The sequence below is a fragment of the Thermobia domestica genome, chromosome 9, assembly GCF_964235325.1.
Source record: "Thermobia domestica chromosome 9, izTheDome1.hap1.1, whole genome shotgun sequence".
NCBI lineage: Eukaryota > Metazoa > Arthropoda > Insecta > Zygentoma > Lepismatidae > Thermobia > Thermobia domestica.
Window position 1 is genome coordinate 196,661,519 of NC_137462.1, and position 27,696 is coordinate 196,689,214.

General features: G+C 36.7%; 1 protein-coding gene across 1 annotated transcript in view; it reads left to right on the forward strand.

The window, feature by feature from the left end:
* Window positions 1-686: 686 nt before the first annotated feature.
* The window catches only part of LOC145660527 (tectonic-1-like), a 34,930-nt gene continuing 7,920 nt past the window's right edge, over window positions 687-27,696 (forward strand). The window contains 7 exon segments of the mRNA XM_081725706.1: window positions 687-861; window positions 5,293-5,409; window positions 7,182-7,307; window positions 9,093-9,227; window positions 10,951-11,126; window positions 11,129-11,821; window positions 26,495-26,725. Coding sequence (XP_081581832.1) covers window positions 5,322-5,409; window positions 7,182-7,307; window positions 9,093-9,227; window positions 10,951-11,126; window positions 11,129-11,821; window positions 26,495-26,725 — 1,449 coding nt within the window. The 5' untranslated portion in view covers window positions 687-861; window positions 5,293-5,321.

The following is a 27,696-nucleotide window of genomic DNA, read 5'->3' on the forward strand; positions in this document are numbered from 1 at the left end:
CAAGAAATATATGTGTAAAAATAATTTACTTCAAAACAACACAAGGAAAGCAAAATTTATGACGTACATAACTAAAACACAATATTATGTTACTAATATGAAGTCAATGATATGGAAATAGAGAAAAACAGACATTATGAAAGATCTGGGAATCACATTTGGTAGAAAGTTAAAATTTTGTCAACATACAAATATATCATGGAAAGAGTAAGAAAGGACAATAGGCTTCATTTATTTATTTATTTATTATTTCAGAACGATACAATATGTATTTATACAAATAACTTGTAAAAGAACTAAGGCTCTGTAATATGAAACAGTATATCTAAAACTTTGACTAACAGATTGACAGTATTCTTCTTACGGACGCGATGGTAGCGCCACAAGAGATTTTTAGGACTTCTGCACTTTAGGACTTCTGCCGCGATATGATTTTTAGGACTTGTGCCTTTTAGGACTTCTGCCTTTTAGGACTTCTGCCATTTAGGACTTGTGCCGCGAAATAATTTTTAGGACTTGTGCATTTTAGGTCTAATGCCGTTTAGGACTTCTGCCTTTTAGGACTTCTGCCGCGTCCCCAATAGAACACAGAAGAAACGCAGATCACGACGTTCTTATGTATACTAGTACCTTCTCTTCTTTCAAAAGAAAAGAAATAAGATAATTCATAAAGCGCGTGGACAGTTTTTTCTCTTAATATTAGTACATAATACACAAGGTGTAGTTTTATACACTTTGCAAGTATTACTGTTAAACCAATCAAACAGTAAAGTCTTAAATTTTTCATCATGATAGTGTGCTATAGTTATTTTTTTGTAATTATTAGTATGTACACCTGGCAACCTTGTTGTGTGGCGTAAGGTATGTTTGTGCTTTGGGAATTTTACTTTTGTTACGTGTTTGCATCTTGTAAAACGATGTGTTAATTCATACATAAATCTGAAAAAAATATACTACAATAATTTTGTTATAATTTGAGTGTAATTTTGAGAATGAGAAAAACATGCATGAACACATGAGGTCTTAGTGCCGGTACGTTTTGTATAGTAGGGAAATTGTGTTTTTTATTTTGTAACCGAATTTTTATTATCGATTAACTTTACAATGCCCGCTCTAGCTGGTATATACACTCAGAAACAAGATATTACACTCTTTAATTTTATGAAAATGGGTCAAAACTTACGTAACCTAAAGCTTACCCGTTCCTACCCCTATCTTACTCTAATCTGTCCTACTCTACTTATACCCTTTTAAAGCGGTCCTCCTTATTGATGCGCAGCTGGAGCGTGTATTACAAAGTTTACCCAATCATAATTCTTTCACTGATTTCCTTTTTATTGTCCCCTAGATAATTTGCGCTGGCCGACATGAAAATATCTCACTTGGCGTAGATAAAATTCAAGGGGGCTACCAGAAATAATTGTTCAAACCTTACAATGTTTTTAATGATTTGCGTATAAGTACGGCGTCCGTATGTATGGCATAAAAACTACGTGTAAAAGCGTAAGCAACAGTAGTCGAATGTGCTAAACTGCCGCAGATGGCTGCCCTGTATAAAAGGCACATGAGCCACTTGAACGTTGTATTACTATTTATTTGTTCTTTCTTTAAGGATGATCATTCACTTTGAGAATCTTTTGGTTTCTTCCCCAATATTAAACATATAAGATCTCCAATGTTACTCACAAAATATAACTAAGCTAGCGTAGGGGGTTAGAAGCCTCGCAGGGCTCGTTTTGTACCTTTATTACAATTTAAACAAAAACAAGGTACTCGATTCTGGAGTTATAAAACGAGTTGAGGGAGATTCTAAATGCCATCTTTCACTATTTTCTTATTCTCACGCTGACATTTCGTCGAATTATGTTTATTTTTGCGTAAATTTTGTATTTCGGGCCGTCATCTGCAAAAGTTAACCCCTTGTAAACAAAATACAGTTTTTGTACACTGTGCAGAAATACACCGCCGGTTGAAAGTAGCATTGACATTACTCGGGCAAACGTCTCTACCAAATTTTCACACATTTATTGAATTTTCCGCGTGCTTCTAATGCATAAACCACGAACCAATTTGTGCTAGGTGGCCACTAAAAGCATGAATGCTATTTAACCGAGCTTGGGCAGGAGCGCAGCAGGGGGGGGCGAGCGGAGCAAGGGGGTGCGTCCGTAGGGAGAAGGCGCGTCAGCGACGGGGGACATACGCATAAGCGAGGATAGTGGAAAAATACATAAAATTCCTACTTTGAAAATGGCTTCACTGCTTTCCCGGGTACAAATGGCCCGCTGCGAGGAGAAATTCGTGGACAACTGTCGACTTTGCTGTATGTTACTTGAACACATATTCGGATAAGTAACCTTCAGAATGATCTTAATTTTATCCTAACGGTGGGATTGAGTAACGAACATTCCTCCACTTTGATTCTATACACTGTGTATGTACTGAAACTTGGTTCTGTCCCATCAACAGTACGTTCTTTTGATGAGACTCACCACTTGCTACTGTTGACACAAATTCCACAGAATGAATGACTCGTGGATGAATTCATCATTAAGGCAATCGTATGCTTTCCAACAATCAGAAACTATTGTCGTACCAGGTTTTATTTTCTGCTTTATCACAGACAGTTATGATTCCTTCGTTCGACTCTCTACAGGAACCAAGAAGAATTTAGTTTATCGTGTCTCAGCACCAAACACTCACTGTCCTTCCACGCGCCTACCTCTCTTAAATTTTCTTTTTCCAAACTTTGCCTTGTCTATCTCCACTACTTTTCCGTGACCACCTATTACCTGCGAATTTCGAAATGCCCAGTCCACACACACTGCCCTACAATACGTGCTCCAGTCAATAACAGATGATGAAGTTATATTCAGTTCATTTTCTACTATTTCATATCTTGGATATGGCAAAATGCACTAATGTATTATAAATGCCAATATTTTCTCTACTGTTAACTTCAATTCTTTAAAAAAAAAAAAAAATACCTTTTACAGCTGATACATGTGTGTTACACTGTCTTCCTTTCTTATCTTTACGACAGTAAAAAGTGTATGTATTGCCTCTCTTGTGAATTTTCACTTCTTTTCCACACTTTGCACAGTTTATTTTACGTCTCAACATGCTATGACGCTACAAAAACTTTATAATATTACGCTCTTTTTCTCACAATTCTCTGTAATAGAACCGTATATTACAAATTACATCCATTGCTCACACGAACAGAACATTCCCGCCGTTTACTTCCACCTTCTTCGCTTTCTTGTATTCTTCCGCTTCAGTAAATAGTTACACTTAGAATACGTTCACTACCATTCAAAATATATTTCAATATGATATCCACTGACTGAAATTACTTATATTCACACTCCTCTTCTTTTGCGAAAAGTGTTTGACATCGTATTTTACCTATAAATTTTGTCTTTGGTAGAGCCGTCTGCTCGAGTGAACCCATAGCATCTAATACAGTCATATTTCATATGCAGTTACTTATTTTATAATATGTATAGTGTTTGTAATAATTATGCACATGTAGCCCTACACTTGTAAATCTAAAATTCAGCTATATTACTTTGTATGTAATTGTGTCACCTGCGGAAATTTGTTACTTATAAATATGTCTTCATGCAGCGTATTGAATTTTACCTGTAAAATTTGACCAGCACCATTTAGTTTCTCCCCCAAATTACTTGATAGTGACTTTAACACAATTGCTAGTGATTACGGTAGTACCGGCTCCAGAGCCGTCGATGGGAGATATTAAATGCCATCCATTTTCATAGATTAACGTATGGCCTCTGGTGGTCATTTTTTTTCAACATTTACAAGTAGGGTAGCCGCATAACTAACGTTTTTGTGGTTTTGCAAGAAGGCGTAGAAGGTGCAGTTGCTGTATGGATCAACAGGTGAAATATAAGCCTAATACGTAAAATAAATAAATAAAATAAAAATTAAAAAAAAGTCAAGGTTCTGGTTCTACTGTTGGATCTCGTAAAGATATTAGGTAGCGTCTGATGTCTATATGGAAATAATTTTGGCTTAAATACATCGTATAATATGGGAAATGGTTCAAAAACAAGGGACAAGTGTAATGTATATAAACAGCCCAAGGAGAGGGTGGAAGCTGCCAAGATTTTTTTTCTCTAAAACATCATTGATGGAAACTGCCCTATGACATGGTGGGTGCCGTCGTGTAAGTGCGTACAATGTGTGCTCGCATACCGGCTGCCCTCTTTTTGAGTCTTTCAAAAAAAAAAAAAAAAAAAAAAAAACACTTTTCGAGACTATTAGTCTTGTAGTATTTTTACAAGTCGTAAAACATCGTGAAGTACAGATACTAGAAAAATAATAGTAGTTATATGTAAATACTAATACACATAACTAGTTTGTCATGATTTGATTATATATACAACTGTAAAATATTTGATTTTGCAAAGTTTCACATTACATTAGTATTGCAGGTAAACTAGTTTCGAGAAATAGCCCATGGTGGTACAAAACTTGTGGGAAATCCCCCTACTCTCTCTCTTTAAAAACAAACAAAAAAAAAAAAAAAAAAAAAAGTAGATAAGAGAGAGATTTGATTTTGTATTTGCTCAATCTCCCTTTCTTGGAACGCGGAGAGTTTGCAGTGCAACTCACGACTTTGGCGTTTTGTCTTGAGATAGAGTCAGAAACACATGTTTCATCACCTTTAATAACGCAACTGAAGAATTCCGGCTTCCTCTCGAGCCGGTCCAGAACATCAAGACTGCATATTTTTCTGGTGTTAAAATTTGGTAGACAGTAAACACATTCAAATTTAACTCACTACTGGTCATTTTCAACATCAATTGATGCTCTGATCTCACAAGAGATTTCACTCTATCTACATCGTCATACGTTTTCGAGGTTAAAGGTTTTCCTGCACGAGCTTCGTTTTCCGTAAGACCTTTTTAACTCTTGATAAGTCACAGTAGGGGATTAGCCAAGCTTTACACAAAATTTGATAGTACAACGATACTGAAACTCCATTACCGGTCCGTTTTTTAATGCACCTCAGAAACACAACTTCACTCCTGACTCTCAACAATCGTGTATGCAACTGGTGCAAGTTCAAACTTGTACTGAGTTAACGGCAAGGGTTCACTTAAGTGCCGTGTAAAGTTGCAGGCAGCAGCGTTGTCTGTTCGTGCACAGTGCTCTTAGTCTCGTTACTTTTCGAAAACACCATGTACACTCGTGTCCAAAATTTGTGCAGTTTAGGATTCTGTGACTAGTAGTAAATCATCACTCTAATTTGTAGTATCTTTGCAGATTTCGACGAAGAGATGACTTAAAGACTAATGGCTGAAGTTCATATAATTGGCCAGTTGATTGGTGCTAGTGGTTTTCCGAGACAAACATTGTTCTGCAAGTGGGGAATTCATGCTGGTTAGTATACATTTCAGCCATGTGTGAGGCATTATATCATAATTAATCACACTGTACAAAAATGAAAGGGATTGTATATCACACTATTGCGAGCGGTGATAATATTTAGAAAGAAATGTAAGCAAAAGCTAGTACTCCCGCAAAAAAGGTATTCCTCTAGGAAGCGCTTTCAGAAAAAACGTATTATTATCTTCAGCCTACGATTTTGAAATCATCTTCGAATTGTTTCTAGGCTGAAGATGGAAATAAATTTTTCTGAAAGCGCTTCCTAGATTTTTTTTTTTTTTTTTTAAGTATTAGCCGTTTTCTTACATTTCTTTCTGAAAGGGATTATATGTACATGCTCCCATAAATAAGCATTATTGTAAAGAACAGCAACTCTTAATAATTTATAATATGAGAAATGAGAGGAATTAAGCGAAAAGTAAGTCAAGATAGTCCGGTTCTCGACTCAGTCCCACAATTTTTACTCTGAATTTTTGCTATAATTTGCCTGATTATTGTCAAAAACTGAAAGAAGTTAATCCATTAGTTAGAACGTGTACCAAACAATATAAGTAAGAACTGAAATTCGTCCCAAAAATCTTGCTTGTGATTAGCTCTGATAGAATTGTTTTCCGCAATGGCGTAGTCTTTGCACTAAATATTTCATACAATATAAATCTGTTGATTTCAAAACTGATAAAAATAAATAGAATGGACAGTCAGGGATATAAATCAGGAATAAAATGAACTTAAGATAAATCATCTACTTTGGGAAAAGAGACTTTTCAAACTGAAGCGCTCTCATTGAAAAGTATTTATTCGAAGAGTACCCAGAATTATATAATTGTGAACGTTTCGGTAAAAAATTTATTGCCTTTCCGGCACATATAATTTGAGCTAACTAACATTCTCTGTTTAAATAGATCCCATTGATTATCTTCAGGCTAGCATTAATTTTTCTTATTTCTGTTAGCCCCCCACAAAATTTCTGTTGTGCGTAAATGTTCTTCCTCATGAACATTACAACCTGTATCTTATGTAGCTGATTAATGATAATTAAAGAAACATTACTTCTCTGCGTCATTTGTTTCAACTATGTTTTATTTCATTTCTCTATAAGAACGTATTTGGTCTAAGGAAAGTGAGTTGACTAATTTGTATCTGTTTAACATTCCTTAAAAATCAAAATTTGAGACATACTTTCTTTTACTCTGCATTCTAGTATACTAGGAACGTAATGAGACTTGAAGAAGAAGAACATAAGTTGAAGATTAAATTTTTTTATTTCACTCAATCCATAATATTTCTTCCTACATCCAAATTTTACAGATTATGTTAATGACACTTGTGAACTTTCCACACTAGTACTAGACATTGCCAGTTTATTTTGTAGAGTACTTCAAATGGGAATGTGCACAAATTATTAACTTTTTTTTTTTTTCGACTCTGTTTTCATAATATGAAATCAATGAAATGTATATGTAGTGAATGCTTCTCTGTAATAAATTAAATCTTTGCTAATGATTGAAATGGTTAATATAAGTATAAAAGAAAGTAGAATACTAGTTACTAAGAATTAAAATTGTGCTCACATAAACACCCAAATCGACATAACTTTCAATGACCAATTGTCATTTTTCCCATGCTTGTTTTCTAATACATAACGATGCTTAATCATTTTGAATGATACTAAATTTTTCGTATAAATACATAGAGTTAATATTTTTAAGGTGCTATAGTGTTATTTCTTTTATTAATTTTGTAATTAATTTATGTATTTTTATTAGGAGGAGGTTGGAAAGTAATAGCAGGCTTGAAGGAAGGTCAGACACAAATAGATAATCCTCAGTATGAAGATATTGCATATTGGTGTCATCCTATAGACATTCATTTTGCAACCAAAGGAGTTCAAGGTAAAATAAAATCATTTTCTGTTCTCTTTAGTAGATTAAAGTGGTAAATTTATAATGGTATCAACAAATACATTAAGAAAACCACATTTCTTCATGTACAGAAATTCATACTCAAGTCTGTTGTCCCAAATTCGTTTTTCTTACGGATTCGTCCACTGAGTTCCGAAAGAAACAAAATTTTCTATTTTATGTCCGTAATTATGCTCTGTAAGGTAAAGGAGATCAGATGGTTAATGGAACTGAATGATTATGAAAGAGTTTGTGAAATGAGAATGTGGAAGGAAACGAGAGAACCTCACGGACACAAAGTAGTCTATCAAAAGCACACATGGCGTGGGGCAACCAGGAACCCATCGCTATAGAGGAGAACAATCTACCACTCGGCGACCGATTTTGATTACATATGAGTGTAAATATATAAACAAAAAGTTAACGTTTTCATTTTTTATTAGAGGTTAATTATGTCTTAGGTGAAAATATGCCACAGCAGTACGTACAAAGTGGTACAGCGTAACACGTGCTCCTCCAACCATCAATTCGTTTTCTATTTTGGTCAAGTTTAATAAATTTTGTATTCACTTGAGAAAGTAATTTTTATGAGGTACATATAAAAATACGGAAAACGCTATGTTTAATGTACGCAAATCTGAAAGACAGTGTTTGCATATCCTATTTATAAAAGACAAATGTCGAAGTGCGTCACACTAATTTCTAATAGTAAAGAATTACGCTAATAGATGTCGCTACCTGCTCTATCACATGCAATGTTTGACGCTACCCTAGCGTGCAGACAATTTGCCGATGTAATTAATTAACTCAATCTAAAAACTGTGTGTCTTAATTTAATTATCTCAAAATAGATACTGAGAATACTGAACACAAATTTAGTTATCTCAAAATAGATACTGAGAATACTGAAGAGAATTTAATTATCTGAAAACAGATACTGAGAATACTGAATACGAATTTAGTTATCTCAAAATAGATACTGAGAATACTGAAGAAGAATTGAATTATCTCAAAATAGATACTGAGAATACTGAAGAAGAATTGAATTATCTCAAAATAGATACTGAGAATACTGAATACAAATTTAATTATCTCAAAATAGATAGAGAATATTAAACACGAATTTAATTGATCTTAAAATCAATACTGAGAATACTGAACACGAATTTAATTGATCTTAAAATAAATATTGAGAATGCTGAACACGAATTTAATTATCTCAAAATAGATACTAATAATACTGAATAAGAATTTAATTAGCTCTAAATAGATACTGAAAATACCGAACACGAATTTAATTATTTCAAAATAGATACTGAGAATGCTGAACACGAATTTAATTATCTCAAAATAGATACTGAGAATACTGAAGAAGAATTGAATTATCTCAAAATAGATACTGAGAATACTGAACACGAACGTGCTTTGTTTATAATTAGGACAAGGGGCCTAATCATTTAGATTTTAGCATTAATATGTGTGTAACCACATGCTGGTTAGTGGGCCAACTCAAAATAAATAAATAAAAATAATAAATATAAATAATTAGAGCTTTTAATTATGCAAAATTTTAACCTATAGTGTACCGAACGAGCTGAAAGCTCGAGCGCAACAACTAGTGCTTGTGAGCGGAGATATAAGTCCATGATAGCTGTTTCCCTAAGCTCAAACTGTCTAGATACCGATAGTCTTGGGTACTTGTAACGCTGTGTGCTGCGAACCTGAGTATTTTTTTATCAGAAACTTATTGACAAAGTTTTCGTGTGTGTTTTACAGGGTGGCCAAAGTTACATCTTCAAGTCTACCATCAGGATCAGCATGGTCGGAATGAGGTATACGGATATGGGTTTTGTCATATCCCTGTCTCACCAGGAATGCACAAGCTGGATTGCGTGACCTGGAGGCCCGTAGGTAGGTGGAGCTTTCTACTATTTATTTTAATTGAATGTCGAGTAATTTGTCGGCATATCTTCGTTAGTGATTTTCATTTAAATAATGAATAGTTGTGAAGCATTTTTGTACTTATATTACCTTGTTTGTAGTACGAATAATATTATATTTAAAACTAATGAGGAATGAAGTCATTTTCCTTTGATCCCCTTGAAAAAGTTTCATTTTTGTATATAGACAAACAGTTTTTCATTTTGTCTAATAACAATATATTGTCTTATAGCTAGTTAAACAAGTTTCAGTGTCACATGTATACCACGAGAAGAAGTTTGGTTGTATGACGTGATATTTTCTCAAATTAATATTGGAACCAAAAGTGGTAACTTCCAGTTGCAGTAGAGATTAGAGTGGAGATGAAATATACTCTTTGTACGCTTAATTGATTGCAGAAAACCGCTTCTCGCTATATATTACCGTTTTTACTATATACCGATCAACGTTAAAACCGGAAATGGTGTACTTCTACCACTTCCGGTTTGGATATCGCTTCCATCAACGAACTCGATTCCTAACTTTTGATCCTCTTTATCTTGATCCGATTTGGTGATCCATCGATTAGTTCGTCAAAAACTCCTGGTTTTGGTAAACCAGCATCAACATACATACATAATACACACACACACACACACACACACACACATATATATATATATATATATATATATATATATATATATATATATAAAATACTCATCACATACATATGTTTTCTCTTAACAAGTTTATTAGAATTATTGTCTGCGATATTTTTAAGGATAGTGTGAATTTTAAAAAAATGTGAGCATACTGTTCTGTGAGATTTGCTCTGATTTTGTGAAACTGCTTGGAATGATCCTGTAGTACATCTCATCACTGTAGCAAATGAAGCATGAAGCTATTAATACGTAGCCAAACCAAAAGGTGTCGAGTAGAAACACTACACATAACCTTACCGATGATCTCAAGTAGACATCGAAAACGAAGACTATGCTAGTTACAGTTTTTGATTCGAAGGGTATCAGTTCAAACAAAGAATTCGTTTCCGATGTTCCTCTCCAGCTCCCAGTCTGTCTTTTAGCTTAATGTGAGATCCGAATTCGAGCTATATGACTTCTTACCGAGATTCGAATCCGGGTCTCCCACATCATTAACCCTTTAGCTATGAGGGAGTTCAAATTCATCCCAAAACATTTCATTCATCATTGCAACAGTTCTTATCTGAAAAATTTGCGCGTATCGTACCTCCATCTTTGCACCTATCCTGTTCGTCCTCTTATGATTATTTTAAATGCTATTCTAGAACGGTCCATGGGGCACATATTTCGATAAGGTGCAACGGGGTTTACATTCAACTTATCAATAAATAATAAAAAAAAAAAAAAAATCGTTCAACACTTACAGCCGCTGCATCACTTCACAAAAAGATTATTCAAACTCGAATAAAGCAAAGCTAATTTCTCTTTCTAATTCGGAAAAGAAAAAGAAAAGACGCAGAAACTTTGGAAGCAGAGTTATTGCCTCTGTGTTAAAAATCACAGCCCAGCAGTATGGTAAAAACATACGACTGTACTTAATAAGAAGCTATAAATTATTTTATATTAAATTACGTGCGATTAGAGTATTTTTCTTTATTTTATAATAAGTAAAATAAGTACACGAGAATATATGCACTCATCTCCAGCTTTACTGAATTATTTCGTTTCAGGTTCATTGCGTGATAGAATTACTCAGTTCTTTTTGGGTGGTGGACCTCAACTTCGCAACCCAGATCTTGTGTATTCTGGAAACGATCGCTACAGACTTCAAACAGAAACAATGGGAGTAGTTCATTTGGAACTGGGGATTATTCTTCGCAATTTTGACAAATATGGTGTCGAGTGTTAGTGGTTTGTGAGACATCCCATTGCTGGAGTTTACATACAATAATTGATTTTTTGTCAACTAAGATGTTGGCCTTTACAATATACCTATTGTGCTTTGTTACTTTTTCACAAAGTTCGGCACAAGCAACTGGTTCTCAAGAAACAACTAACACTGAATGTAAAACAGATCAACTAAGAGAGGGAGAAGTAGTGAATGGTAGTGAAATTAATTTACCTGCAAGTTCAGTTTGTGTAACAGTGATTTCTCCGACAATAACCACATCAGCAGAAGCAACCACCACACAAGCAGAAACAACGATCACACAAACAAGTACAACGACTACACTAGAAGTAACAACGACTGCACAAGCAGAAACCTCGACTGCGCAAGCAAGAACAACGACTACACTAGAAGTAACAACGACTGCACAAGCAGAAACATCGACTGCGCAAGCAAGAACAACGACTACGGCAGCAAAATCAACGACTACGCAAGCAGAAACATCGACTGCGCAAGCAAGAACAACGACTACGCAAGCAGAAACATCGACTGCGCAAGCAAGAACAACGACTACGCAAGCAGAAACATCGACTACGCAAGCAAAAACAACTACCGTACAGTTAGAAACAACCACTACTCCTGTCACCTCCACAACTACAGTAGCTCCTGAAACAGAACCAGTATTTGACGGATTGTGCTTGTGTGACTTAACAGTAAGTGTTTCTTTCTTTTCCTGACGCTTCACTATCAGTATAGAATTACTTGTTAACTTTATTTACTAAGTCACTTCCAAATATTACGATACCATTTTACACTCGAAATATTGGCGATGGGGTGGCACAAGGGTCATTATCTAACATCATCCTCCTGGCAGTCACCTGGTGAGATAGAAGAAAGAAAGAAAGAAAGAAAGGAACGCATTCATACAAGTCCGCATTGGAATTCTATCTGGGAACTTCTTAATTATGAAAACGAACGTTAATTGCTCACTTGCCCCCTTGCGTCCTTATTTTATTCGTTACAATTGTAAAGGTATGGCTGCCTAAAATTCTTCTAATTTCAGTTTCTATTATCCGCAATTTGACACGCTCTGCCGTGACTTACAACTTTGCTGCAGTTTGTTTCCCTTCTACTTTATTTGCAGTCCTCAGAAAAGTATGGCTTTTGTACAGTGCATACATATACCTATTTTACATATCAACTTTTTGCCCTATTTGCATATGGGATATTTAAATTTTCGTGTTATATTTACATTTAATTTTTAAAATAAAGGATTAGGTGTGGAATCATTAATCAGATTTAAATTTGTTTATATATATTATTATGTTATTTATCGTGAGGTGAAGCATATAATTATGTATATTCAGTGTTCATTTAAATATTAATCGTATGTATCATGTATTTTGAAGAGAATCCAAGCTTCAGTATCTCGCTCTGGAAGAACGTAGAGTTAAAAAAAAAAAAAAAAAAAAAAAAAAAAATAGTTTCAAAGCAGAGTCTTTGTGTGAACGCAAAAGCTAGGTGGTCTGGAAGAGGACAGTAAAGCATAGTATCCATCTAACTTTTCTGTTTATAGACATAACTAGACACATGGAGTATATGTCAAGATATGGATTCTTATATTTAGTCTTTTATACGTGAGGAAGTAACATTTCCGCTCGGTGCCGGAGTGCCCGAAAAATCTATTGTTACTTGAAGGAGCTGGAACCTAGCATGTACATGTCGAAACAGAGAATACAAAGACGTGTGACTTTTGCAAACCACGCCCACAAGTCGCACATATTAGTATGCAGGCGTCTGTATACAAACGGACGTCTCTTGCTGGCGCAGCGAGCACCTAATTTCAAACTATACTTGAGAAGCTATGATTCGGTGCTATTCCTGTTAACAGTCTTCACCCCCTTTGTGTAGGGATGTTCCACACATAATTCTTTATTTATATGTTTAAAGTTCTCTTGATGTATTCGTTATGATTTTTGTTTACTAAATTAGGTCGTAGCTAGTTTTAGCATTAATTATTGTAAAATAAAAGGCTTATATTGAAAAAGGTAGTAGCTCCCACAGTACGTGAATGAAATAGGATACGTAAGAGCCATACCGCCATGTTCTAGCAGACGCTTTCCTGCAGGGGAACAAGATGATGGAAAAGAGAATTTTTCATTTGTAACTTATTAACTATCAGATGACAGCACTTGGTATTTTCAATATATGCATATTTTTACTTATAGAGTCATTTTGTAATGAGTTTCAACAAGTCTTGTGCTGATATACATTATAAACAAGAAAAATCAGTGCTTAAAGAACCCCTCTCACCCCTCTCATACAGGTGGGAACCTTTCGAAGTCACTCACCAGGTGTCTCCCTGGGATGGACACAAGAAAGGGTGAGAGAGGACAGTCATTTTTAAAAGTTTCAAATGTTTATACAGTGCTTTTTCATTCAAATTTAATATAAAATATTAATTAACACGTATGAGTAGAAAGCTGCATGTTTGTACTTTCAAGTGATAGCAGCAACTTCGTGATTAAACATTACAGAAAATCACAATGATAATTAAAAGGTGAAAAAGTGTGTTTTTAAGAAATAAGTAGGTCACAGAGGGTAGCTAAGCACGCTTCTCTGATTCCCCTGACGTCCCCCTGTCCCGTCATAAGAAAACTTGGTATATGAGGCGCGAGCCTATATTTTTGTCCTGAAATGGGAAAATATAAAAACAATTGGCAGGGCAGAGACAGGGTAGTTCGAAGTTGGTTTTCAAAACGCGAAGCGACAAGGTAGTTTTCTGTGGACGCATATAGCGGCTGTACAGTGCTTATCGTGGTGGTGCATTTGGACAGTGCGTTTTGTGTTGTGACAATCTTACAGAGTTGATTAATTGTTGATTAATTGTTAACCATGAATTATGTTTACATGTGTTACTTCAAACTCAAAACAATATTAGCAATATTATAAGTTTCATACAGTTTTCTTTTCTGAAACTTTCATACAAAACCAGCTCTGGACGCGAGCACTTGCTAAAAAAAAAAAAAAAAAAAAAAAAAAAAAAAAAAAAAAAAAAAAAAAAACATTAAACTTTCTTTTCTTCTAGCTAGTAAACTCTTCGCTAGCTAGACAAACTAGTAATACAGAGATATTCGTATTTATCTTCATTTATCTACATATTGAAAGTTTTTTTATTATTATTATTATTCTTATTGTTGCAACATGTGTGTGAGCCGCGGTAATTAACTGTGCCATTACCAACCGCATAGGCGAAGTCATAAACGCACTAACATGATGCTACGAGTGTCTGTGCTATAACAGGATGCAAGTGCTGGTCAACAGCCAGGCCATTTAATACGGACACCTCGAAAACTCCGGCGAGACGGCAACAGAGGCTGCAAGATTCTCGAGACCAGCAGAGATCATCTCATCATGCTGCTGTAGGTCCAGTGAGACGGTGAAGAGTCGACCAGAGGAGAACTCCAAGCAACAGAGCATGCCAATTGGAAGAGGTGTGCTTACCAGGGATGCTGACTTCCAGGAAGGACCAAGGATGAATACGACGACGACGATCCCGAGTGTAACAGAACACTAAGATTATGTGCACGAACAATATCCGGTGAAAACAAAAGGCCTTAAGAGAGTAAAAAAAATTTCAGCGCTTTAAAATTGTTTTAATCGTATAAAGAAATTCATTAGTGAGTGATATTTTGTACAGTGTGTTTCCCGTGTGCTTTAAAAAAAAATTAAATGGTTTCTACCAGGATCTCTTTCGTCTTTCTTGAACTTCTCCAGGAGAACCAAGGTATGTGCAAAAGATTGTTAAATGTATCCTGTTTCTCTTTCAGCTGCTGGGAGTATGCGAAGCCCATAAGGCATGAAAACCAGCAACTTTCATGTTGTGTGGGTAATCTGTTTGGAAATTCACCTGGAATTAAAACTACATATCCTTGAAATTCAGAGTCTCATGTTCACCAAAATTTAACATATTATTTTTATTTGGCAAATTATTTTATTTTTTTTATTATTATTTTTTTTTCTTTTGCTCTACCTATTAGTTGGTGTGTAAGAGGTATCTATGTCTGGGCCTTCAGCCATCTTATTAATATTAATTAATTATAATCATTTCCCCCACTTCTCATATTCCTCCTCAGATACCTCCTCTGCACCCCACAAAACGTGGCATTCCCGGCGCGTGGGGCCCGTTCACTCCAGGTGAAATTTTATTCCCCTTTGTATCTTTGTTTTGCTAAGAAGCTTGGTGGCGTGTAAAAGTAACTTCATTTTGTTTTTCTTTCTATGGATATTGCTTTAAATGAAGCCACAAGCAACCAAAGGGATTACCCACAATGTTCATGCCGTCAATATAAGCCTTCCGCGGATCAGTTTAATTTTATTTACAGTTTTGACGCGCAGAGACATCAAGAGAATTTAATGTGTTTATTTTGTTGTTTTTTTCTCTTGCATTTATTGTTTTTGTGTGTGATTTATAGATATATCTGATTTGTTTATAATTTTGAAGGGGGATCCAATTCTATTATTTAGAGCAGTTAGGACACTTAGAGTTTCGAAATCTTTGTTTGTGTTTTGATGGTATTGACGCGAAGTCAAACTAGAAAAATGGAAGAGTTCGCGGGTGAAAATTTTAACCAGCTAGGAGAGTTCGGTGAAAATTTAGAATCACATTCCGAAGATCGCGTTGACACTGCCCAGACTTCTCCAGGGCAGGAAGTAGAAGCAGTAGCTGTACACACTGAGAATGATGTTAGGATCATTGATCCGGAGCATGTAAGGGAACCTGTTCCGAGTACCTCCGCGCAAGTCACAGGTAACACGACCCACCTTGTCTCATGTCACTAATGACAATGTTAAAGGGAATTTCAGAGAAGCTAGAAAATCAGGAAAAGAAACAGGAGAAAGTAATGCAGGAAATTACAGGCCAATTAGGTAATCAGGAACGAAGACAAGAGGAGATAGCTAGGAAGTTGGAGCAACAGGAACAGAGGCAGGAGCAGGCTAGCCAGAAACTATTAGAAAGATTAGAAATTGTAGAGAAGGAAATAACAGTTAGTATTAGGCAAGAGTTAATGCAAAATGTCCAGGAACTCGAGGCTAAGATTACTTCTACTGCGGGCAACCTGGACACGAGAATCACTGCGTCCTGTCAAGAGCTGAAGGACTCGATTCAGGAGACGGATGAACGAGTTCGTCAGTTAGAGATAAATGCGGGAAATAGGATTGAAGAAGTGACTGAAGCTCTTAGTTCAGACTTCGCGAAGGTAGATCGCGAAGTAAACCATTTGAATAGTGAAGTAGAGAAAGTAGGTGAAAACGTCACTGAAGTAAACAATCAAGTGCAGGGCGTAAGAGAACATGTTGGAAATTTGACAGGCAGACTAGATGGTGTGGAGAGCACTGTAGGCCAGCTGCAGTCCAAGCTGAGACGGGCCGAGTTACACTGGGAAGAACAGTTAGAACTGTTGCGTGATTCTGTCAGGGAGAGAAGTAGTGACGAGAATGTCTCAGCCTCTGTCTCGAATACGAGAGCCGAGTCTCCTGTAGCCGGTCCAAGTAACGCGAGACAGACGTCGGAAATTTCGAGACAGGAGAGCTCGAGTGAACACACTGCCTTCCCAACGAACTCAGGACCACAGCCGTGCCAGATTGCGTCAGCTTTAGGGTTTCTCCACCGAGATTTGTCTCTTCCAACGTTTGATGGTACTGAGACCGAGGTTCAGACGCATAACTTCCTGTTAGAATTAGACAGTTATTTTGAGCTCACTGGCGTACCAGAAGAGCGACGTTTAGCCTTCACCACAAGGTGTTTTAAGGGCATCTCGCGTAGATGGTATCAGGTGACGTCAGTGAAGTGCCGGACTTACCAAGAACTAGTTACTCAATTTCGCGAGACCTACCTTAGCGAGGAGAAACTAGCTAACCTTCGTGCTTCAATATTGACATCTCGTTTCGAGACACGGGGAAACAAAAAACCGACAGAGTATTTGCTCGAGCTGCTCCATACGAACAGCATATTGGACCCACCCTTACCACAACAGGTTTTACTTAAAGTCCTTCCACGGCAGCTTCCATTTTCCATTTACCGCTGCATTGTATCCTCGAAGCCACGTACTATTGAGGAGTTACTGGGAATCGTTGGTGAACTCCAGAGTACGTATCAGCCTCCGAGTAGTAACAGCAGGAGGGGAATTAACATGTTGGCAGTTGAAGAAGGGGAGAGAAGGCAGTCACCCCCTCCTCCGAGAAACAATAGGCCGAGTAATCCCTCACGAGTAAACAGAAGGCAACATAGGAATAATGGGCCTTATCAACAGAGGGGTAGTAGAGGCACACCGCGTAATGCTGACAATAATGAGAGAGAAGGAGAAAGTTGGCAACAGCGCGGCAGCGGTATGCAGCGTCAAGACAGCAGGGCGTCTAGGGGAGCTAACGGTGGTCGTAGAGGTCAGAGGCGTGGCCGGAATGTAGGTCGGAACTACAACAACAACACAGGAAATAGAAGTGACTATGCGCAGGAGATCAATGAACTGCATGTAGAAGAGCAAAGGGCTGGTCAGCAGTCGAGATCTCAGCCGTCTCGTGGCCATTCGAGATCTAACAGCCCGAACAATGCGAGAAACTGAGGTTTCCTCGCACCTCTTCAGAAAAGCGTTAGGGAAGAGTATTGTCTGAATATTCATTCTGAGCTTGCAAATCTAAATTCTGAGGACGTGCGTAATAGAAATATATTATGTGACACACACAGCGAAAACTGTGAAACAACAGTTAAGGAAGTTGAAAATAATGTAGAAATTGTAGAGATTGATAATTGTAAGAAGTGTGATGAAATAATTAGTAAAAAAACACTTTGCCCATGAAGAAAATACCGACGTTCGCCAAACTGAAATTTGTTTATTGTTAAAAGATGGGAAAAGAATTAGTTTGGATAGAAAGAAATTTGATGAGACGAACGCGATATTTCGTGATCTCCTTGACTCTAGTACTGGGAATTTACCCTCAAATAATGTAATTATTTTGCCGGAAGTAGAAATTGTTTTGTTTGGGGAGAAGATAATGGCATTGTTGGACACTGGAGCGACCATCAGCGCTTTGTCGCAGTCTCTGTGGGAACGCGTGAAGGAGCGCAAGCCCCCACCAGCTTTCATTAAGTCCACCAATATTAGGGTTACTTCAGCTTTTGGTAAATCAGTAGCCTCGATTTTGGGACAAGCGATGTTGGAGATAGAGATCGATGGTAGAGATTATTACACAACTGGAATAATCGTGAAAGGGCTGAACAGAGATCTAATTTTGGGCTCACAATTCTTTTCAGAAAGTAGAGCGATTTTAAATTATGAAGAGAATATGTTGCAGCTTAACTATCCCCACAGAACAGAGGTTTCTTTTCGAGATATTCAAATTGAAGAAGATGAATTGATAATAAGAAAATTAACCTGGGAGTTCGATGACGAGACGGTAGATTTATATAATCCCGGTCTAAGTAGTATGTGCGTGTCGAGTCGAGGACCGTATACTAACGTTCAGCTGAAATTGCTTAATGCAGGAGAATGTCGCCAGATGGAGTCGACAACACTGCGCACGAGGTTGGATGATGGAAGATTCCCAACCACCGCTGAACTGGCGAATGTAGTATACTCGCCCCAAGAGTGGAAGAAAGTTCGAACCCAGGCTACACCATCAGAGATTCGTGAGCATGTCGAAAAGTATACCGAATTGACTGGGGATGAGAAAAGACAGTTATACGAAGTGCTCTACAAGCATAGAGAGATATTTGACGAAAAGCCCGGATGCATTAAGAACTACGAACACACCATCGAGGTCACAGATGACAGGCCCCTAAAAGCTAGGATGTATCCATATGCACTGAAGCATAAGACCCAGGTGACCAACACCATAAATCGGTGGGTGGCGTGAAATATAGTGAAGAAATTTCCTACTTCATATACTAACCCGTTGGTAGTAGTGCCAAAGAAGGACGGCAAATTACGCATATGTATTGATGGGAGAAAATTGGGAGAGATCACGCGTAGTCAATACGACCAGCCTATACCAGCACTTTGTACGCTTCAAGACCTTTGTGATAGACGTTATATCTCATTGATAGACGCAGTCGAAAGTTTTACGCAAGTACCAGTACATAAAGATAGCCAAAAGTACTTAGGTTTTCTTCATGAAGGCATTACATATGTGTTTGTTAAACTTCCTTTCGGAACGAAGCAAAGTCTAGCTTCATGTGTTCGTGCGATCGATTCGATCCTCGGAGATGAATGTAAGGAGTTCAGTGGCCACTACGTCGATGACGTAATAGTTGCCAGCTTTTCGTACGAGGAACACATGCGCCACCTAGATAAGGTGCTAGGAAATTTACGCGCAGGTGGGGTAACTCTGCGGCTGAAAAAGTGTCAATTCGCTAGACAGAGAATTAGTGTGTTAGGCTATGAACTTTCGCCTGAGGGCATAGAAAAGTCACCTGAGAAAATGGAAAAAGTAATGTCATTCAGAAGACCACGTAACGTACGTGAATTACGTAGTTTCATTGGCTATTGCCAATTTTATAGGATATTTAGCACGCAATACTCAGAAATACTCTTTCCGCTTTTCCAACTACTAAAGAAGGGAGTGAAGTTTCAATGGCTTCCGTGCCATGAGGAAGCATTCAACCGTATCAGGGAAGTATTCCAGCAGAAAGTAGTTTTGAAGAAACCACTCCCCGACAGGCAGCTAATATTGGAATGCGATGCATCCGATGTGAGCTGTTCGTCGCATTTATATCAATTAGATGAAGAAGGAAACATTCGTGTGATTGGTATGACGTCACGAGTCTTCAACTCCGCGGAACGTCATTACGGAATCACTGAGCGTGAGTGCGCAGCGGTGATTGATGGGGTGAACAAATTCAAGCATTATTTGGTGGGTAATTTCTTTAAAATCCGTTCAGATCATCAATCACTTCGTTTCCTGTCGCTGTGCAGACTCACCTCACAGAGGCTTGTAAGATGGGTACTCGCACTCAGCGTACTTTCTTTCGAATTTGAGTACGTCCCATCGAAAGAAAATCTGAGTGATTACATGTCGAGATACCCGCCCAACACTGGGAAGAAATTTGATGAAAACAAGAAGTTAGTAATAAACGAGTCCTTACTGACCATACTAACTCAGATCCCCGGAAAACTTAGGGAACTGGTAGCCATCTTACCGGAAATGCAGTCATCGGACCCAGTGTTTGGGGAAGTAAAGAAGAAATTACTAGAACAAGACAAGTCAGGGAAAATAGAAAGCAGCAACCATCAGTATTTGATCTCCAATGGACGGTTGTGCAAGCGTGACCGTGATGGCTTACGTATTTGCATACCGGAAGTGCTTGTGCAGCCATTATTGGAATATTATCACGACGAACGTGGACATCTGTCCGCCAGCAAACTGGTGCCAATGCTATCTTAGTATTTTGTATGGCCAAAGATGCGAAATGCAATCAGGAAGTTTACAGCTTCATGTGGCACATGTCAGAAAGCATCCCCCCCACATGTTTATCAGCCGGGACCACTGAATCCTGTGTTAATTGACAGACACAGCTACATGATCTGTCTCGATTGGCTAGGGCCACTTCCGGTCGGGGTAGGTAATGTCAGCTACGTTCTCGTCTGTGTGGATGCTTTCTCGAAGCTGATTGGTCTGTTTCCTTGCAGAAAAGCCACCACAAATTCTGCAATCAGAAAATTGAAGGAATTCCTTAAACTGTGCCCGTCAGTGGAGGTAGTTCTGACGGATAATGGGACACAGTTCACCAGTGCCAGGTGGAAGAAAGAACTCATGGAGTTAGGCCTAAAACCCATCTATAGTACACCATATTATCCGCAAGGGAATATGGCAGAAGTAGGGGTACGATCGACAGTGAGAATGTTACGTAAACTGTGCCATGACAAGCAGCGTGAATGGCCAAAACATCTAGAGAAAATAGAGAAATGCTTAAACGCTTCTGTACATCTGTCGACTGGCCTAAGTCCATATGAAGTGCATTTCGGACAGTCACCATCAAAAGAAATCGCTAAACTATTTGAAGTTCCGGAGTTAGAGAAACACAAGAGCCTACAATACTATTCAGAGATAGCGGCCCGGAACTTAAAGAAATCTGCACAAGAGAGAAAGAAACACTTTGATAAACGTCACCAAACTGTGCATTTCGAAGTTGACGATTTAGTGTTGGTGCGCTGTTTTCCAAAGTCAGATGCTTTCTCTGGTGTAACCAAGAAACTCTTATTTTTATACTCGGGACCCTATTCTGTCTTATCCAAGACAGATAAGAATGTATACTCGCTGGGAAATCCGGCCACTAAAGAGTATATCATGAAGAGAAACGCCTTCCACCTTAAAAAGTATGTGGAACGTGGAAGTACAGCACAGCAGGGTGCTACAGGCCAGCCTGAGTAAGAAAAAAAAAAAAAGAAGGCAGTCAGCTGTTTACCTGAAGGAACTTCCTTCTTCCTCTCGAGCGAGCACTTCAAAAAAAGGTGACCGAGAGAAAGATCATTATCTTTGTGTACATATATATCTATATTGTTGTTAGGTAGTGCTGTATTTTTGCTTCTCTTTTCGTGTATTTAGATTTTTAGTGTTTGTTTATATCTAGTGTTTATGTTTTTATGCATTAATATTATGTCGAACTATTCACTCTAAGAATCTGCAACATTTATATAAATAACTTTGCATCTTCTCTGAAGGGGGATAGTATGTACAGTGCATACATATACCTATTTTACATATCAACTTTTTGCCCTATTTGCATATGGGATATTTAAATTTTCGTGTTATATTTACATTTAATTTTTAAAATAAAGGATTAGGTGTGGAATCATTAATCAGATTTAAATTTGTTTATATATATTATTATGTTATTTATCGTGAGGTGAAGCATATAATTATGTATATTCAGTGTTCATTTAAATATTAATCGTATGTATCATGTATTTTGAAGAGAATCCAAGCTTCAGTATCTCGCTCTGGAAGAACGTAGAGTTAAAAAAAAAAAAAAAAAAAAAAAAAATAGTTTCAAAGCAGAGTCTTTGTGTGAACGCAAAAGCTAGGTGGTCTGGAAGAGGACAGTAAAGCATAGTATCCATCTAACTTTTCTGTTTATAGACATAACTAGACACATGGAGTATATGTCAAGATATGGATTCTTATATTTAGTCTTTTATACGTGAGGAAGTAACATTTCCGCTCGGTGCCGGAGTGCCCGAAAAATCTATTGTTACTTGAAGGAGCTGGAACCTAGCATGTACATGTCGAAACAGAGAATACAAAGACGTGTGACTTTTGCAAACCACGCCCACAAGTCGCACATATTAGTATGCAGGCGTCTGTATACAAACGGACGTCTCTTGCTGGCGCAGCGAGCACCTAATTTCAAACTATACTTGAGAAGCTATGATTCGGTGCTATTCCTGTTAACAGTCTTCACCCCCTTTGTGTAGGGATGTTCCACACATAATTCTTTATTTATATGTTTAAAGTTCTCTTGATGTATTCGTTATGATTTTTGTTTACTAAATTAGGTCGTAGCTAGTTTTAGCATTAATTATTGTAAAATAAAAGGCTTATATTGAAAAAGGTAGTAGCTCCCACAGTACGTGAATGAAATAGGATACGTAAGAGCCATACCGCCATGTTCTAGCAGACGCTTTCCTGCAGGGGAACAAGATGATGGAAAAGAGAATTTTTCATTTGTAACTTATTAACTATCAGATGACAGCACTTGGTATTTTCAATATATGCATATTTTTACTTATAGAGTCATTTTGTAATGAGTTTCAACAAGTCTTGTGCTGATATACATTATAAACAAGAAAAATCAGTGCTTAAAGAACCCCTCTCACCCCTCTCATACAGGTGGGAACCTTTCGAAGTCACTCACCAGGTGTCTCCCTGGGATGGACACAAGAAAGGGTGAGAGAGGACAGTCATTTTTAAAAGTTTCAAATGTTTATACAGTGCTTTTTCATTCAAATTTAATATAAAATATTAATTAACACGTATGAGTAGAAAGCTGCATGTTTGTACTTTCAAGTGATAGCAGCAACTTCGTGATTAAACATTACAGAAAATCACAATGATAATTAAAAGGTGAAAATGTGTGTTTTTAAGAAATAAGTAGGTCACAGAGGGTAGCTAAGCACGCTTCTCTGATTCCCCTGACGTCCCCCTGTCCCGTCATAAGAAAACTTGGTATATGAGGCGCGAGCCTATATTTTTGTCCTGAAATGGGAAAATATAAAAACAATTGGCAGGGCAGAGACAGGGTAGTTCGAAGTTGGTTTTCAAAACGCGAAGCGACAAGGTAGTTTTCTGTGGACGCATATAGCGGCTGTACAGTGCTTATCGTGGTGGTGCATTTGGACAGTGCGTTTTGTGTTGTGACAATCTTACAGAGTTGATTAATTGTTGATTAATTGTTAACCATGAATTATGTTTACATGTGTTACTTCAAACTCAAAACAATATTAGCAATATTATAAGTTTCATACAGTTTTCTTTTCTGAAACTTTCATACAAAACCAGCTCTGGACGCGAGCACTTGCTAAAGAAAAAAAAAAAAAAAAAAAAAAACATTAAACTTTCTTTTCTTCTAGCTAGTAAACTCTTCGCTAGCTAGACAAACTAGTAATACAGAGATATTCGTATTTATCTTCATTTATCTACATATTGAAAGTTTTTTTTTTTTATTATTATTATTCTTATTGTTGCAACATGTGTGTGAGCCGCGGTAATTAACTGTGCCATTACCAACCGCATAGGCGAAGTCATAAACGCACTAACATGATGCTACGAGTGTCTGTGCTATAACAGGATGCAAGTGCTGGTCAACAGCCAGGCCATTTAATACGGACACCTCGAAAACTCCGGCGAGACGGCAACAGAGGCTGCAAGATTCTCGAGACCAGCAGAGATCATCTCATCATGCTGCTGTAGGTCCAGTGAGACGGTGAAGAGTCGACCAGAGGAGAACTCCAAGCAACAGAGCATGCCAATTGGAAGAGGTGTGCTTACCAGGGATGCTGACTTCCAGGAAGGACCAAGGATGAATACGACGACGACGATCCCGAGTGTAACAGAACACTAAGATTATGTGCACGAACAATATCCGGTGAAAACAAAAGGCCTTAAGAGAGTAAAAAAAATTTCAGCGCTTTAAAATTGTTTTAATCGTATAAAGAAATTCATTAGTGAGTGATATTTTGTACAGTGTGTTTCCCGTGTGCTTTAAAAAAAAATTAAATGGTTTCTACCAGGATCTCTTTCGTCTTTCTTGAACTTCTCCAGGAGAACCAAGGTATGTGCAAAAGATTGTTAAATGTATCCTGTTTCTCTTTCAGCTGCTGGGAGTATGCGAAGCCCATAAGGCATGAAAACCAGCAACTTTCATGTTGTGTGGGTAATCTGTTTGGAAATTCACCTGGAATTAAAACTACATATCCTTGAAATTCAGAGTCTCATGTTCACCAAAATTTAACATATTATTTTTATTTGGCAAATTATTTTATTTTTTTTATTATTATTTTTTTTTCTTTTGCTCTACCTATTAGTTGGTGTGTAAGAGGTATCTATGTCTGGGCCTTCAGCCATCTTATTAATATTAATTAATTATAATCATTTCCCCCACTTCTCATATTCCTCCTCAGATACCTCCTCTGCACCCCACACTTTGATAATTGCAATGTAAACCGTCTTAGCTTTATCGTACCTCTTTAAGTAATTTTATGTTTTGATGCCTGCTTAATTTTCAATAATTGCGACTGCTGCCTGCATTCGAGCTTATGCTAGAATAGATCTGGTAGTTGAGATTATTATTAAGTTATAACAAGCAGAAAAGCGCTTGTTGCTTTTATCTGCATATAGAGAATTTTTAATCTATACAGATGTGTGTAGCTTTAAATGTTGTGTATTTTACCTGACTTGAGAACACTTAATTTGATTATGTGTGATACTTCTTTTTAACGTATCTAGATAAGGTAATTATCTGTATCAAAAGACTCTCGAATAATGAAAAGACATTGCTTAAATACACTATAATAGTTATCAACTGTTTTCGATGAATCAATATCTATTAAAAGTTTTAACATATCTGTCCATTAGATTAATATCATCCCAGTTTTTTCACTGGCTCTTTGGCCATACTATCATTGACTAATAATATATGCACACTACAATCAACAATTCGATCACTGTTCCCCGAGATTTAAGTCTTGATTCCGCTAATTTAAAGAATAGTTGCCGAAAAACTGTCTCATATGCTTAATATTGATTACAGGTATTGTAGTTGTAGTAGTATTGTCTTTGTAGTTGTTCCTAGCAATCAGTTAAATATTTTACATAAGACAACATTATTTGCGATAATCTGGTAGCTCCATCTTGTGATTGAATTACAAACTTTGTTTATAAGATACTTGTTATTAGATATCTAGGAACTAATTTTGAAGGATACTTACCTATTTAGTGTTTAAATTTCGTTTTAGATAAAGCGAGTTCATTCAGCTGATACTCATAATCAGTGCTAAATGTAGAATTTGAAATATATTAATAACAAAATATGTGATGGGGCAAACGTCCAAATTCGTCGATCCATCTAAAGCACCGTCAGTAATTTGGAACGGAAAAGCCCACAATTTATATATATAGCGAAACAAAAGTCATTTCCTATTGGTTCTTCTATGAACAATTATTTTTCTTCACCAAGATATCAAGGTTCGATACTCTCCTTAAAGAATAGAAGCCAGTGATCTCTCTCACATACTTATTAATTAATTGTAGTTCGCACATTACTAATTAGTAATTATGTCCACATTACTAATTAGTTAATTGTAGTTCATGCAGTAACGTAGCGAAGGGGGGCCCAGAGCCCCCCCCCCTAAGAGGTCCGACAATGTACTTTGATACTTTGATGTTTGTAATTTTTTATATATTTTTATGTTTATTTTTTATTTTTTTTATTTATTTATTTTATTTATTTATTTATTTTTTTTTTTTTTTTTGTAATTTTTCTATATGTACCTATAATAGCACTCCTTCCCCCTAAACACACATCCTGGCTACGCTACTGAGTTCATGTATTATGTCCATGTTAATGATGACCTCACTCAGCTGAATTTTGCATTTGAAATTGCATTACCTATTACATATCACCTACGTTTCGTGTTCCTCTGGTGAACCTGACAGAAAGATGTGTGAAAGATCGCTGAGATTAAAATAATCTAGCAAACACAAATCTTAATTTATTTAAAATAAATTGTCTTGACATTCAAAGTGAGAGATAAAAGTCGTTGTAATACTTTAAAACAATAGTATGAAGGTTAGTTTTCAAATTAAATTAATAATAAACAATTATCTTTCAGCTTTCTTCGTGTGATGTTAATTGCTGCTGTGACCGGGATTGTTCCAGAACTGATCGTGAATCATTCTCTCACTGCATTAAACGACCAGCCATATTGGATCCACGGTATTGCTATCAAACACAGTTTATTTATCATAACAATACTGAACTGAAAATGAACAAAACTAAGGGTGGAATGTTTTGTATAGTTCGAGACAATCTAGTGCACAGATTGAAGTATGAAGATAGAGGGGTAAGATAATTATGTAATATAATCTCGTTATATGTTACATAATAAATTTAGAATATGCAGTTCCTAGAGATAAAGAAATACTCCATACATTTTTCTTTGTAATAATTTCGGACCAAATAGACCAAATTACGGCTTTCTTCGATTTAGAGAAAATGTGGTTTTCTGTAATTTCGTGAACCATGCTCTCATTATGATAGTTTGTTCTAAAATTATTGAAAGAAGGATATGTGGGATGGTGTTCATTTCTGCTGCCCATTATTCTTAGAGTGGAATACACCGTTATGAAACTTACGTAACGTTTTAATTCTCATTCTTATTACCAAGTAAGTAGGCTTTGTTCTGTTTTAACCTATTAACTGGGAAGTTTCCGATTGAGAAAGTTGCATCTGAATGGGGAATAAATTTGTTAAAAATACATATTATGAAATGAAATGAAATCTTTGAATTTTACATTCCGCGCCATGCCCAATACGATACGTATAAATTCGTAACGGCCAATACGAATTTTATTATGACGAACGTTGTCGTCAGACTGCAAATACAAGCGAAATTCTCATGACGAGTTAAATCGTCATTGGCAGTTAAGAGGTTAATAGTGCAGACAAATGAATTAATATGCTATTAAAAATTGGTCTTTTTATTCATACTCAATATAATGTAAATAGTGATGATAACTGTCAGCACATTTCAGAATTAATTTATAATATTTCTACCTAATTATCAGTATTTCACACATTTTGAAAAAAAAAAAAAAAAAAAGAATTAAAAAAAAAAAAAGTAATCATAATTTGGTCAGAGAAAATCAGCTAGTCGTGATATCACTTAACTAGCTACTCTAAGTCAATTGTTTCCAACTTTACTTCTACTATAGACTGACTAGACTTTACTTCAGTTCATTTATCATAATTGATAAACAAGTAAACCTAAATGCGGCGAATATGATGTGTTGAAGCACTGAAATTATTGAAAAA